This window comes from Protopterus annectens, chromosome 5.part1 (genome assembly GCF_019279795.1).
Source record: "Protopterus annectens isolate FY-2018-M chromosome 5.part1, PAN1.0, whole genome shotgun sequence".
NCBI classification, from domain to species: Eukaryota; Metazoa; Chordata; order Ceratodontiformes; family Protopteridae; genus Protopterus; species Protopterus annectens.
This window is the reverse complement of record NC_056736.1, coordinates 281,043,485-281,056,732: the sequence shown is the minus strand read 5'-3', so window position 1 is coordinate 281,056,732 and position 13,248 is coordinate 281,043,485. Positions and strand designations below refer to the sequence as shown.

Sequence of the window (13,248 nt, the reverse complement as noted above, 5' to 3'; positions counted from 1 at the left end):
AAGAACTTATAAGTTCTTCCCTCAGGCCTTCGGGCCCTTCCTTCCCCTTAGTGGAGTGTATGTGTTTTTGTTAGGGATCTAAAAAAACTTGTGTAAAGTGTAATTTTTTTTAGTTAAATTTGTGTAAAGTGTAATCGGTGTGTTTGAGTGTGTGTGTGGTTACACTTTCCTTGACAATGTCTAAGGACTCAAAGGTCTCAGGCTTCAAGAAGTGTGACTCGTGCTGTCAGAAAATGTCTCTGACAGACGGTCACACTTCTTGTGTGTACTGCCTGGGACCTTTACACCTTCAGGACTCTTGTGCTGTATGCCATGGCTTCAGCCCTAGAGTCCTGCAGGAAAGAAAAAATAAACTCATTTTAAGAGGTTTGCTTAAGCCTGAGGGTTCCCTTACTGCTACTTCGGGCAAACCCTCTAAGGCTTCTAGGTCCTCGACTCCAGCTTCTGAGTCGAGGCCTAAGGCTTCGAAACCTCCTGCTACATCGGCTCCGCCTGGAGCCGATGAGTCTCAGACTGCAGCTTCTGTGGTTTCCTCGGCTCCGGCTGGAGCCGAGGCTCTGGAAATTCCGGTGTCGGCTCCGATCAGAACATCGGAGCCGACATCTAGAAAGAGGTCTAGGTCACCGTCCCTTGGCTCCGTTAATTCGGCTCCAGCGTCTCCCTTGCTGTCTGAACGGAGCCATAGATCTCACTCCTCTAGGTCATCGAGGCTTTCAGATCATGACCTTCAGAGGGTAGTGAGTCGACTTCTTAAGTCCGAGGCACTGGCCCAAATGCTTCAGAGCCCGACTCATCAGTCGATGCTTGACCCTGTCCCTCAAAATGTTCCTCCTCCGACTCCTTTGAGCTCGGAGCCAGGGCGTTTCGGAACCGAGACTGTGGTAGCGTCGGAGCCGATACAATTGTCTTCGGCTCCGTCGTCGGCTCCGATTTCTTCCTTGGAAGAATCTCGGCGCCGAACTTCCCTCGTTGGCTCCGAGGGGTGAGTGGCATCGGACCCTTGTCCGACCCGCCTCCTCTCGGTGCCTCGGCACTGGTGAGTTCGGCTCCGACATCGGCCTCGGAGCCATCCCTGTCGGTGCCGAGGGGGGTTCTCAGCTTTTCGGAGCAGGGACCTCTGGCTCTGCCTGACAGGGGTGCTGCTCGAGGTCATGCGGAGTGTGTTGGAACCTGGTTCAACTCCACAGTCGGCTCCGTCCGCTCCTCCCTCTTCGGTGCCTCAGGTTATGTCTACTCACTCCCTCATCCCATACCGCAGAGAGCCAGCTCCTCAAGAATCCCCTGTGGGGATCTCATCCTCTTCCGAGGCCTCTCCTGAATTGGCAGGGGAGCCCCCTAGGAAGAGAAAGTGTAAGAGGAAGCACATAGACTCACCTGAGTCTGTCACCTCTGACACAGATTTAGAGGATTCCGAGGGTTCCCCCTGTTCCCCTTCTGAAGATGTCTCCTTTGCAGACATTCTAGAAATCCTGAAACAGAGGGGAAATTGGCCAGCCCTTAACCCTTCGGAGGATGAATCTGTGTATCTTGAGGCGTTTGGCTCTCGCCCTTCCACCTCCTGGGTGTCCCCCTTGACCCACTCATGCAGGTGGTAGCAAAAAAGGCTTGGACGGCCCCTGACTCAGTGGACCCCACCCCCAGGAGACCTTCAAAGTTTATCACAGCACCAGCAGATAAACAATTTTTGACCAAGGGAGTTTCTGTGGATGCTATGGTGGTAGCTGCTGCCACTAAGAAGGAACTAGCTGATCCTTCGGTGCCTGTCCATCCTCCTAACAAGGAATCTAGGTCTATGGACAGGTACGGGAAGCGGATGTTTTCGTCAGCGACCTTTGCTATGCGTTCGCTGAACTACCTATGCCATTTCACTCGTCTTCAAAGAGATTTGATCAAGGAAGCGAGTGACATGTTGAAGGATCCTACAGCTGCGGGTTTTCAGGACAAGATGAACACTCAGCTGGCTACCCTAAATTCTATAGCTAACTCCTCCATGCGCCTCCTTTCATATGCGGCTGATGGAGCGAGCAGAGACGCAGGGACAGGTGTGGTCTTACGTCGGCATGCCTGGATGCGGCTATGCAATTTTGCGGACCCCTTTAAAACGTCTTTCACTAATTCCCCGTTTGATGGATCATCTCTCTTTGGTCCTCAAGTGAAAGAAACCTTGACGAGGTGCGAGACGGATGGCAAAACTCTTTCTGCCGTCGGAGTCCGTTTTTCTACTCCTTCTAGGCCTTACCCCAAAGGCCAGAAAAGTGGGAAAATGTGGTTCCGCAAACAATCTCAAGGGACTTTGCCTGACGCACAGAGTCGGTTCCCCTCCAGAGGCAGAGGGGGGAACAATAATGGTAGACGTCGCCCTAGAGGCAGGGGGGGTACGCAGAACCAGGGCAATCGAGAAACCTTTTCTGATAAGCCCTTTCAGCATCCCTAAGGTGTTGCCCGACTGTCCACCTTCGGAGGCAGTCGGGGGAAGATTGTCACTGTGCCCAGAAGCCTGGCGATCCCTAACTCAAGACAAGTGGGTACAGTCCATCATTTCCGAAGGCTATTCCATTCCGTTCTTTCGTATTCCAAATCAATCAAAAAAATCCCTTCCAGATGTTCCACCCGCTCAAAGGGATCAAGCAGCGTTGGAAATTTCAAAGTTGCTTTCCAAAAGAGCCATTCAGCCAGTGCCAGCAGACCAGCAAGGATCCGGAATCTACTCCAAATTCTTTTTGGTTCCAAAGAAAACAGGGGACTGGAGACCCATTTTGGATCTCAGTATCTTGAACAAGTCGGTCAAGAAAACAAGATTTCGGATGGTCACGCTACAATCCATCCTACCCCTTTTGGGAAAGGAAAACTGGATGTGCTCTATAGACCTCCAGGATGCGTACTATCATATAAAAATGAACAGACGCTCCAGGAGATTTCTCCGCTTCCGGCTGGGAACCAGTCACTTTCAATTCAGAGCCCTGCCCTTTGGTCTCACCACTGCCCCCGGTGTTTACCAAATGCATGGCAGTGGTAGCTTCTCACCTGAGACGCCAAGGATTCCAGGTGTTTGCATATTTGGACGACTGGCTCCTCACGGCTCCTACCAAGCATCTTCTGTTAATGGCCAGAGACTACACCTTTCGCATTTGTCAAAAGTTAGGCATCTCAATAAATTGCGAAAAGTCTGTTTTGTCGCCTTGTCGTGCTATTACCTTCATAGGCGCAAATCTAGACACAGTCAACATGTCTGTGACTAACAGACCAAAGAATACCAGACATACAAACTGGTCTCCCTTCTCTTCCACAGCAACAGAGTCAAAGCCAGATTAGTTCTGAAAGTACTGGGGATTATGGCGGCTGCTATCCCTCTACTTCTATTAGCCAGATTCCACATGAGAATCCTTCAATGGATGCTCTTCACACAATGGTCGTACCAGCAACTTCCGATGTCCCACACCATTATGATTACGCAAGCATGCAAGAATCATCTTCTTTGGTGGATTTCTTCCTCAGCTCTTCCTGGGAAGACCCTTTGTTCCTTCCTCCGTTGCTACTTTGACAACGGATGCCTCCCTGATCGGGTGGGGGGGGGCATTATCAGGGCAGAACAGTCCAGGGCATATGGCAACCAGACGAATGCCACTTGCATATAAATGTTCTAGAGATGAGAGCAGTGCTTTTAGCGTTGCAAGCCCTTCAAGACTCTCTTCCCTTGGGAACGATAGCAATCCAGACGGACAATATGTCTGTAGTGTGGTATATCAACAAACAAGGCGGAACCAGGTCCTATCCCTATGTCGAGAAGCACTCAGACTGTGGTAATGGGCGATTTCTTCTCAGCGGTTTCTGATAGCAACGCATATCCCCGGAAGTCCAATCTAATCAAGGACAAATTGAGCAGAGCTATACTCATGCCTCACGAGTGGTCTCTGAAAGATTCTATTCTGGAGAAAATTTTTCTCAAGTGGGGTCAGCCTTGCTGCGACCTTTTTGCTACTCCCCAAAACAGCAAGTGCAGAGATTATTTCACCCTATTCCTTTACCAGGCCAGCCCAGCAGAGACGCTCTAGTCCAGGTTTGGCCCCGGGACTTCTGTATGCATTTCCTCCTTCCCACTAATCTCTCAAGTGATACAGAAAGCTTTCCCCCCGAAGGCCCCCTTGATCCTCCTTGCTCCTTTTTGGCCTCGACAGGTTTGGTTCCCCTTTCTACATCAATTTCTGTTGGAGCAACCTTGGCATCTGGACCTAGTTCCAGATCTTTTGATGCATCAATCGGGTCAGTTACATCGCCCTCCCCTCTCTGAACCTCACTGCTTGGTTCCTCCAATTCCAACCTTAGCCAGGCTTCCTCAAATATCTCACTCTGTTCGAGATATTTTGATAGCTTCCCATAAATCTTCCACTCGAAGATTTATCTTAGTAAGTGGAAACGCTTTGCCTATTGGGCTCAAGGAAGGACATAGATCCTTTCACTGCTTCCATCCAAATAGTCCTTGATTTTCTAGCTGAACTCTTCCATGCAGGTTCATCTCCTTCTACTCTTAAAGTTCAATTGGCAGCTATTTCTAACTTTCATGTGGGCATCTCAGATTCTGCCATCATGTCTCACAAGCTTTGCAAAGCTTTTTTGAAGGGAGTTTTTCTTCTCAGACCTCCTATAAGAAATCCTCCTCCTTCTTGGGACCTTAATTCAGTTCTCGTGATCTTTGATTCTTCCCTTTCGAACCTGCAGCTTCCTGTTCATTGAAATTGCTATCCTGGAAGACTCTCTTTCTGGTAGCCATTACTTCAGCTAGAAGGGTATCAGAACTTCATGCACTCAGCAGTTGACCACCGTATCTATTGTTTCATAAAGACAGGGTGTCCTTACGAACCAATCCATCCTTTTTACCTAAAGTAGCCTCTGCGTCTAACCTAAATCAAAGCATTGACCTCCCTGTGTTTTTTCCTAACTTTTCTAACGGGTCTGAACAAAAATTGCATTGGCTAGATGTTCATCGTCAGTTAAGATATTATTTGGATAGAACCAAACAGATCAGAAAAACTGACCAGTTGTTTGTCTCTTATGCAGAAGGCAGAAAGGAACTTTCAGTTTCGAAGGTATCACTCTCCAGATGGCTAACATCTCTGATTTCCTTTACTTATGAAATTAGACACCAAAAGCTGCCTAACAAACCTAAGGCTCACTCCACCAGAGCTTTGGCTACTTCTATAGCCTTCCAAGACAGGCTGCCTATTGACACCATTTGTGCAGCGGCTACTTGGGCTACTCCTCACACTTTCATTTCTCATTATAAGTTGGATTTAGCTTCTAGACATAGAGCTAACTTTGGTTCCACTGTTCTCAAGAGTCTGTTCCGATAGGCCACCCGGGACAAGGTGCTAGGGACGCGGTCCCATCCAGCAAGAATGAAGGCGAGATTGACAACTTAACATATAGAAGTTATGTTCTTACCATAACGTTCCATGTTAGTTGTCTTCTTCTCGCCTTCTTAAGGCCCCACCCTCCTTCCCCCTAGCCTGGACAGACCTAGAGGAGTTTGATTGTGACCTCTCTTTCTACCACCTCTATTGTTTATAGGTATATGCTATTCTGTGCATATATTCCTTCATCAGGTTTTCAGGTCACTTTCTTCCCTTCCTTTTATAGAGGTGGGTTTTTCCTTTTTCCAGTGGTTCTGGAGTTATTTTTAGCTGGGCATAGCTTACAAACGAGATCTGAGGTAATACCGCCTAGCATTGTGGGATATAAGGGGAGCCTCGAGCCGGTGGAACCAACTCTCGAGCTTTTAGAGTGGCCGAGTCGGAGCCGAGGTCGGCTCCGAACCCATCCAGCAAGAAAGAAGGTGAGACAAAGACAACTAACATGGAACGTTATGGTAAGAACATAACTTCTATTTTTTTTTTTTTTTTATTTATTTTTTATAATTTTGCATCTGATTTCCCAGTCATAGACTCTTAATATAGTTTTTCTTGTTGATTGTAGTAGAATGCCATCTTTCTTGTTTTGTTTATGTTAGGGAGTAAGTGTACTTAATGCCATTTTCTGTACTTAGGTATCGAATACTCCTTGCCTTTGGTGGAAGACAGTACAAGTAAAAAGCAGAAGGCTATTGATGTAGAAAAAATAACTGACAATCTGCAAGTCTCTGAAGGAAATGTAGAAATGAGCAGGTATGACAGTGGGCAGTTTTTATCATTACCTAAATCTGCTTATTGACCTAAGTTAAAAGCTAATGTAATGGTGCTTCACTAATTCTATATCATCATTGCCTGTTATTTCTGACAATTTCAGCTTGATTTTATTACTGCCAACTTTCTTTAAAATACACTGATGTAGCTAAAGTGTGATATTTTTTTTCTGGTCTCCACTGACGTTGACTTGTGGGGGGGGCTTAATCTGCACGCCACAAAGCTCCGCCCTTGGATGGACAGTCTTCATTGCATGCTGTATTGATTGATTTTTTTTTTTCTTGCAGTGGTAGTGCATTGATCAAATAATGATCATTTGCAGGCCCAGCCTGAATGGATAGTGTCTGCAAGAGTACATAAAAAACATGCACCCTGGCATATCTCTCTAACAGGTGGAATCCACCTCAACAGGCCTTGCCTGATGATATCAAGGCCAAGATTTTGGATGATCCACTGGACAGCAAAAGTCTTTTTGAGGTTGCTGCTGATTTACTTATGTTTTTTTTTTTTTAGAATAAGGGTAAGGTTTTACAGGAACTCAAGCATATTTTTATTTCCCCTATTCCTAAGTTTGAGGAACTGTCCTTCAAAGTCTGCCTTTGCTTGTAAACAGACTCACCCCCCCCTCCTAAGGGTTAGAAGGGTTCTAGACATGTTCCTCCTACTACGTCTTCTCAGGCTCCTTCCACTGAGAAACCACCTTTTCAGGGTAAACCTGGTTCTGTTTGACATTTTCCTTCCTTTCCTTTGACCAAATCCCCTTGTCTCTTCCAAATTGGCCTCGGATCACCTCATATTCTTGGGTTCTGTCAATTGGTCAGGGATATTTCATGGTTTATAAATCCCTTCATTTTCAGGCATTCCTCTACCTCTTTGAGAACAGGTTCCTCATTTCGCAGAGGTTCTGCAATTTCCTTTGGATCAGAGAACCATTCAGTCCATTCCACCCACCCAGATAGGGAAAGGATTTTACTCCAGGATGTTTCTGGTTACTCAGAAGGAGGGTACACGGAGATCTTTCCTTACTCAACACCCCTTCTTTTTGGATCTTGTCCCTTCAAACATTGTTTTGTCTTCTGCTTCCCCAGGCCTTCTTGGTGTCTGTGGATCTCTGGGGTGCATACCTTCACATCCCCATTCATCCTCTTTTTCTGGAGGTTTTTACATTTCTCTGCACCTTTGTTCATTTTCATTTCTCTGCATTGCCCTTTGGCCTTTCTACTGCCCCAAGGGGATTCACCAAATGCCTCATTTCTGTCATTGCTTTTTACAGCCTTTTCAGATGTACAGATTTTTCTCTATCTAGATGATTTGCCTATTTATACTCCTCCCAGCAGTCTGTTACAGGATCTCCACCACTTGTCTTTTACGTAGTCTGGGGTTCACTATAAACCTCCAGAAATCAGCTCTGACGTCTTTCCAGGATCATGTTCTCCTCTGATAGAGGCTTCACACTGTTCCCATGCTGGCATCTTTCTGCCCCCAAGGCTCTGTCTTTGACTACCTTTTTCCACTCTGTTCTTCCTGTGTTCCCTGTCACCGCCAGGGAATTTCTTGGGGTCCTGGGATTTATGGCTTCCACCATTCCTTTGCTCCCCCTCACCAGGCTCCATATGAGGAAATTTCAATGGTGCTTCATATCAGTGTGGCTTCAACATTGCCAATCCTGGAGTTCCCTGTTTATTTCCTTCCTTGTCTCAAGCTGTTGGATTTATCAACTCTCTATCAGTCCAGGTGCTTCCTTTTCAAGCTCCAGTTCCCTACAGATACCTAACATAGGGGGTGGGGTGCCTGTTATGACCACCTGAAGATCCAAGGATGCTTTTAGCTCTACAAGCTTTTCATTCGCTTTTTCTTTGCGGGCCTCTCAAAGTTTTCATCAATAGTACCGCAGTGATGTGGTATGTCAGCAAGTGTTGGGGGTGGGGGTCATAAGGTCCTATCTCCTTTGAAAACAGGCTCTTGAAGTCTAGGATCTAGCTATCCATTATCAAGCGACTCTTCAGGCTGTTTACATTCCTTCAGAGCACAATCTAGTGGCAGACTCTTTGGGCAGATCCAAAACACAAGCTCATGAATGGATGCTTCAGAGAGATGTGTTTCTGGACATTATCCATTGGTGGGGTATTCCTGTGGTAGATCTCTTTGCCTTCCCTCTGAACAGAATACTTCCGCTATTCTGATACAGAGTCCCAAGTCCTCTTACTTGGAAAGTAAAAGCCCTGCGTTTTCCTTGGAAGGTGATGTTTCTATACACTTTCCCACCCCTTCCTCTGTTATCTCTTGTTCTGCCCAAGATCAGGCAGGACTCTCCCAAAATCTTGCTGGTGACTCCCTTTTGGCCCAGACAGCATTGGTGCTCCCTTCTCTCTTGGTCAGGGGCAATTACCACAAGCTACCTCACCAGGTGGATCTTTTCCCACAAGGCAAGGAATCCCTTATTCATTTTCACCTGTCCACTGTACAACTTATACTGTGGGTGATAGGGTTTTAATCCCCTTCAGGCACCTGTTTTCTGAGGACATGCTGCAGGTTCTGCAGGAGGCCAAAAAAACCACTACCAGAAAATCCTATATGTCCAAATGGAAAAGATTTTCTGTCTGGTCCCTCTTTCGCCATCAGGATCCCCTATCTGCAGAGGTGCTTCTGGTTCTCAGTTAATTGTGTGATCTGCGCCATGCTGGGTTGGCATATATTTCATTTAAATCTCACCTGTCAGCAGTTTCTGCTCATCTGCCCTTGAATGTTCCTCTGATGTCTAGGTTTGAGGTCAGACAATTCCTTAAAGGTTTTCTTCATATCAGGCCTCCCAGGAAACCTGTCCCACCTTCTTGGAACCTCAATTTGTACTTGAAAAAGTGACCCAGACTCCTTTTGAGCCTTCTTTGTCAGCTTCCTTGCAACATTGTACTTGGAAGACTGTTCTGCTTTTGGCTCCTACTTCAGCCAAGAGTGTGTCTGTACTTCAGGCTGTCATAGATATTCTTCCTTTTTTTTTTTTTTTAAGTTTTTCTTAGATACAGGGTGTGTCTTCGTACCATTCCTCCTTTTATGTCCAAGGTGGTCAGTGAGTTGCCCATCAGTCTCTTCATTATCATTCTTTTTTCTTTCTGTGCAGTCTGTCAGTGAGGATGTTCTTCGCGTTTCACTGTTGCAGTCATTACATTTGGGTAATCTGCTGGCAGTTTGCCCTCATTCGGCCTGAATATCAAAGTCTTGGGTCCTGCCTCGGTTTCTGTCACGTCTTCCATGACGTCAGGTCGTCAGGGGTATAAAACATGCAGCTGACGCCATTTTCTTCAGACTTTCTTGCCGCGCAGTGCCCGAATCAGAAGCATTTCGCAAGTGCCGGTCGGCATTCGAGTTTCAGAACCGAAGTCTTCAATTAAAGCTAAGTACCCCATTGGGGAAACCTTTTCTTGCTCCTTACTGATGTCAGTAAAAGTTAATAATTGCATTACTTGTGGGAAGCAAATACCTCATAAGTATTTTCATTTGTACTGTATTCCTTGCCTAGGCCCAGATCATAATGTGCCTTATTGTTGGTTTTGTGCTAGATTTAACCAGCGCACTATTAAGCGTCGGTATATCTTTGCTTCAGAATATTTTGGAAACAGATTTAATTACCCTGAAATGTCTTCGGGTAGCAATCCGACTACCGGAGTTCACAAAAAACGCAAAGAAAAGGACAGAGACAGACCGCTGAGGTCCAAAACAGACTATGAAACTTCTCCTAAGCCAGTCGCCAGTTCGCCGGTACTCAGTGAGGCTCTTTCGCAGCCCTTGATACCCACTACTTTCGAGTCACAGGCCTCTACCGAGACCCATGTGGAGTCCGGCATGCCACGAGATTCTCAGAGTATTGTACCCGTGGATGTCTCTCCCTCGGATGGGTCTGGAGCCGCTGAGCAGGCACCGGCTTCTGAGGGTGTTTTCAGGCCTCAACATTTCTATATAAAACCGATGCCAGCTTCAAAAGCAAAGACAAAAGCAACTTCTAAGGCTAAGAATGGACGCATGAGCCACGTGCTCAGACCTCTATGCTTAAAAAAACAGATGATCAAAATGGCTGAAGACTTAATTACCTTGATCAGGGGTTCCCAACCCCCCCCTGATAAGAGGCCTAGGCAAGGCACTGATTATGAATCTTCAGATCATGTTTCTATTTCTTCTGATTCCTCTTCTGATCAGGAATTTTCTAAACCACCCTGTGAGGATTCAGGTACAGAGGAATCCATCCCATCTGCATCTCCTCCTGAAGATTATTCTTTTGGAGAAACCTGGCATACTTTAGGGGAACATTTTCATTGGGAGAGTCAGGATTTCTCGGAATCAAAAAAGAGGCTTAGGGATTTCCTTCTTCTTACTCAGCATAGGCCTTTGGCTGTACCTCCTGTATTAGACATTGTTGATGGTGTGTTTTCAGAATCAAGCATGGCTCCAGATTCCCTACCTCCGGCTCCTAGTAAACCAGACAAATATTACAGGGTTCCTGACTCCCACAAATTTTTATTCAAAAATCCTACTGCTGACCCTGAATCTATCTCACAGGGTCCCAAAGGTATAAAGGCCTCAACAGCTAAGAATCCGACCCCCTCTGATAGAGATTCCAGGGCGCTGGATAGATGGGAAAGAAGGTTTATACGTCGGCAACCTTGGCAATTAGCACCTTAAACTGCCAGTTTCATATGCTTAAATATCAACAGCATGTTATGGGATTATTGAAACAGAAAATTATGTTGATTTCTGAATGTGTGGAAAATAAAGAATTACAGGAATTATTGCATGCAGCAGAACAGGTTGGAAAGCATACTTTGCAATGTGGTTTTGATTCATTGGAGGCCTCTTGCAGGGCCACAGTTGCTGGATTTGTGATTAGAAGGCATGCGTGGCTCAAGGAGCAAAATCTACGTGATCATGTTAAAGCTAAATTGTTGGATGCACCTTTACAGCATGATACTCTGTTTGGTAATAAGGCAGAAGAATTTTTAAAGAAAATGGAAGGCTAAGCTAAGTCTATGCAAACTGTAAAAGATTTCTTACAAGTGCAGCCACTAAGATTCAGTAGACACTGGCCTACAAAAAATTGGTCCTTTCCTGTGTCCGACAGAGCCTCACGGGGCAAATCCAGGCGCTCAAAAGGCTCTAGATACCAATCACAGGGTTCTTACAGGTCAAAGCAATGGGGTGCTTCTACATCCAAATGTGGAAGAAACAAAGCACAACCCTACAATAAACAGCTTCATTGACTTCCTTCTGCCATCACCAAGCTCTTATCTTTTGACAGCCCCCTTAGGGGGAAAATTATCACTTCATACTCAAAATTGGCAGTTAATAACCCAGGACAAGTGGGTATTAAACATAGTATCCCAGGGATACAGATTTCATTTCCATACCTTGCCAATTCCAAACGGTTGACCAGATCTGCCACAAAATCAATGGGCAGAGGCACAGAAACAAGTTACGTCCCTCATGGATATGGGGGCTATTCAACCAGTACCAGAACAGGAAAAAGGGCACGGGTTTTATTCAAGACTGTTCCTGGTACCCAGGAAAAGACAATGCCTGCCGCCCAATACTGGATTTATCGATTTTGAACACATTCTTAGACATCCCAAAATTCAAAATGCTGACTTTGCAACAGCTTCTGCCCATGCTGGGCAAGAACGCTTGGTTAGTGACTCTAGACTTAAAAGAGGCATACCTGCATATCCCAATAAGGGAATCGTGCAGAAGATACCTCCGCTTCAAGGCTGGTTTTATGCATTACCAATTCTCTGCACTGCCCTTTGGCTTATCTACTGCACCCAGGGTCTTTACAAAATGCCTGGCACCAGTAATTGCATTTTGCAGACAAAGAAGCATACAAATCTATCCTTACTTGGACGACTGTCTCATTCAAGCAGAAAACAAGGACATTCTTCTTCAACATCTGGCGTTTGTAAAAAGGCTTCTAACATGCCTAGGGTACACAATAAATGAAAAGAAATCACAACTGGTACCCTCTCAAAAGATTACATTCCTGGGTGGAAGCTTGAATACAACTGCCCAGATGGCTTACCTTACGCCAGACAAGCAAAGGCAACTGACTATTTACTTCAAACAGATGGCAACAAAAATCCAGTTATCTGCAAGACAAATTCTGCAGGCTTTAGGGTTCATGGCATCCTGCATTCTACTAATTCCATATGCAAGACTGCATATGAGGAAACTACAGTGGTATCTAAAAAGTTTATGGAGTCAACATTGTCACAGTCTGGAAACAATGATTCCTCTCATTCCCTGCCTACAACAGGAGTTTCTTTGGTGGGCAGAAACATGTCACCAGAACATGGAACGGTCTTTCACTCTACCCCCTGCCACCCAAACCCTAACTACAGACGCATCAGACTATGCTTGTGGGGGTCCACCTGGCGGGAAGATGCATTCAGGGCATATGGAGCCCAAAAAAAATGCATCTGCATATCAACCAGAAAGAGATGTTAGCTGTTCAGAATGCCCTGACAGCCTTCAAGGACATACTTCATCCAGGACAACTACTGATAAAGATGGACAACACCATGGTTATGTGGTACATAAACAAGCAGGGGGGGTACATATTCCTATCCCCTTTGCAGACTAGCCATGGCATTGTGAGACACAGCCTTGACTTACCAAGTACATCTTCAAGCTCAATTCCTGCCAGGAAAACAAAATACTCTGGCAGACGACCTAAGCAAAAATCTTATGGACCCTCACGAGTGAAAACTGGATCCACAAGTCTTCAGCATGATAACAGAGCAATGGAGGAGTCCGGACATAGATCTATTTGCCTCTCCCCAAAATTATCAACTGGACAAATTCTGCACAAGGACTTATCACAGACAAGCATGGAAAGTGGATGCACTATCCTTCAGTTGGAAAAAAACATCAGTCTGTGCCTTTCCTCCTCTGCCTCTTCTTCCCAAGGTCTTACTAAAGGTCAGACAGGAAAAAACAAAAATGATCCTAATTGCCCCGGACTGGCCTCGCCAGCACTTGTACCCAATTCTAAGGAATATGTCTCAACTCCCTCCTTGGTACTTGTCTCAAA

General features: G+C 45.8%; 1 protein-coding gene across 1 annotated transcript in view; it reads left to right on the top strand.

The window, feature by feature from the left end:
• Positions 1 to 13,248, top strand: part of DONSON (DNA replication fork stabilization factor DONSON) — a 599,115-nt gene that overhangs the window by 332,492 nt on the left and 253,375 nt on the right. The window contains exon 6 of the mRNA XM_044072953.1: positions 6,041 to 6,158. Coding sequence (XP_043928888.1) covers positions 6,041 to 6,158 — 118 coding nt within the window. The remainder of the gene's footprint in view (positions 1 to 6,040; positions 6,159 to 13,248) is intronic.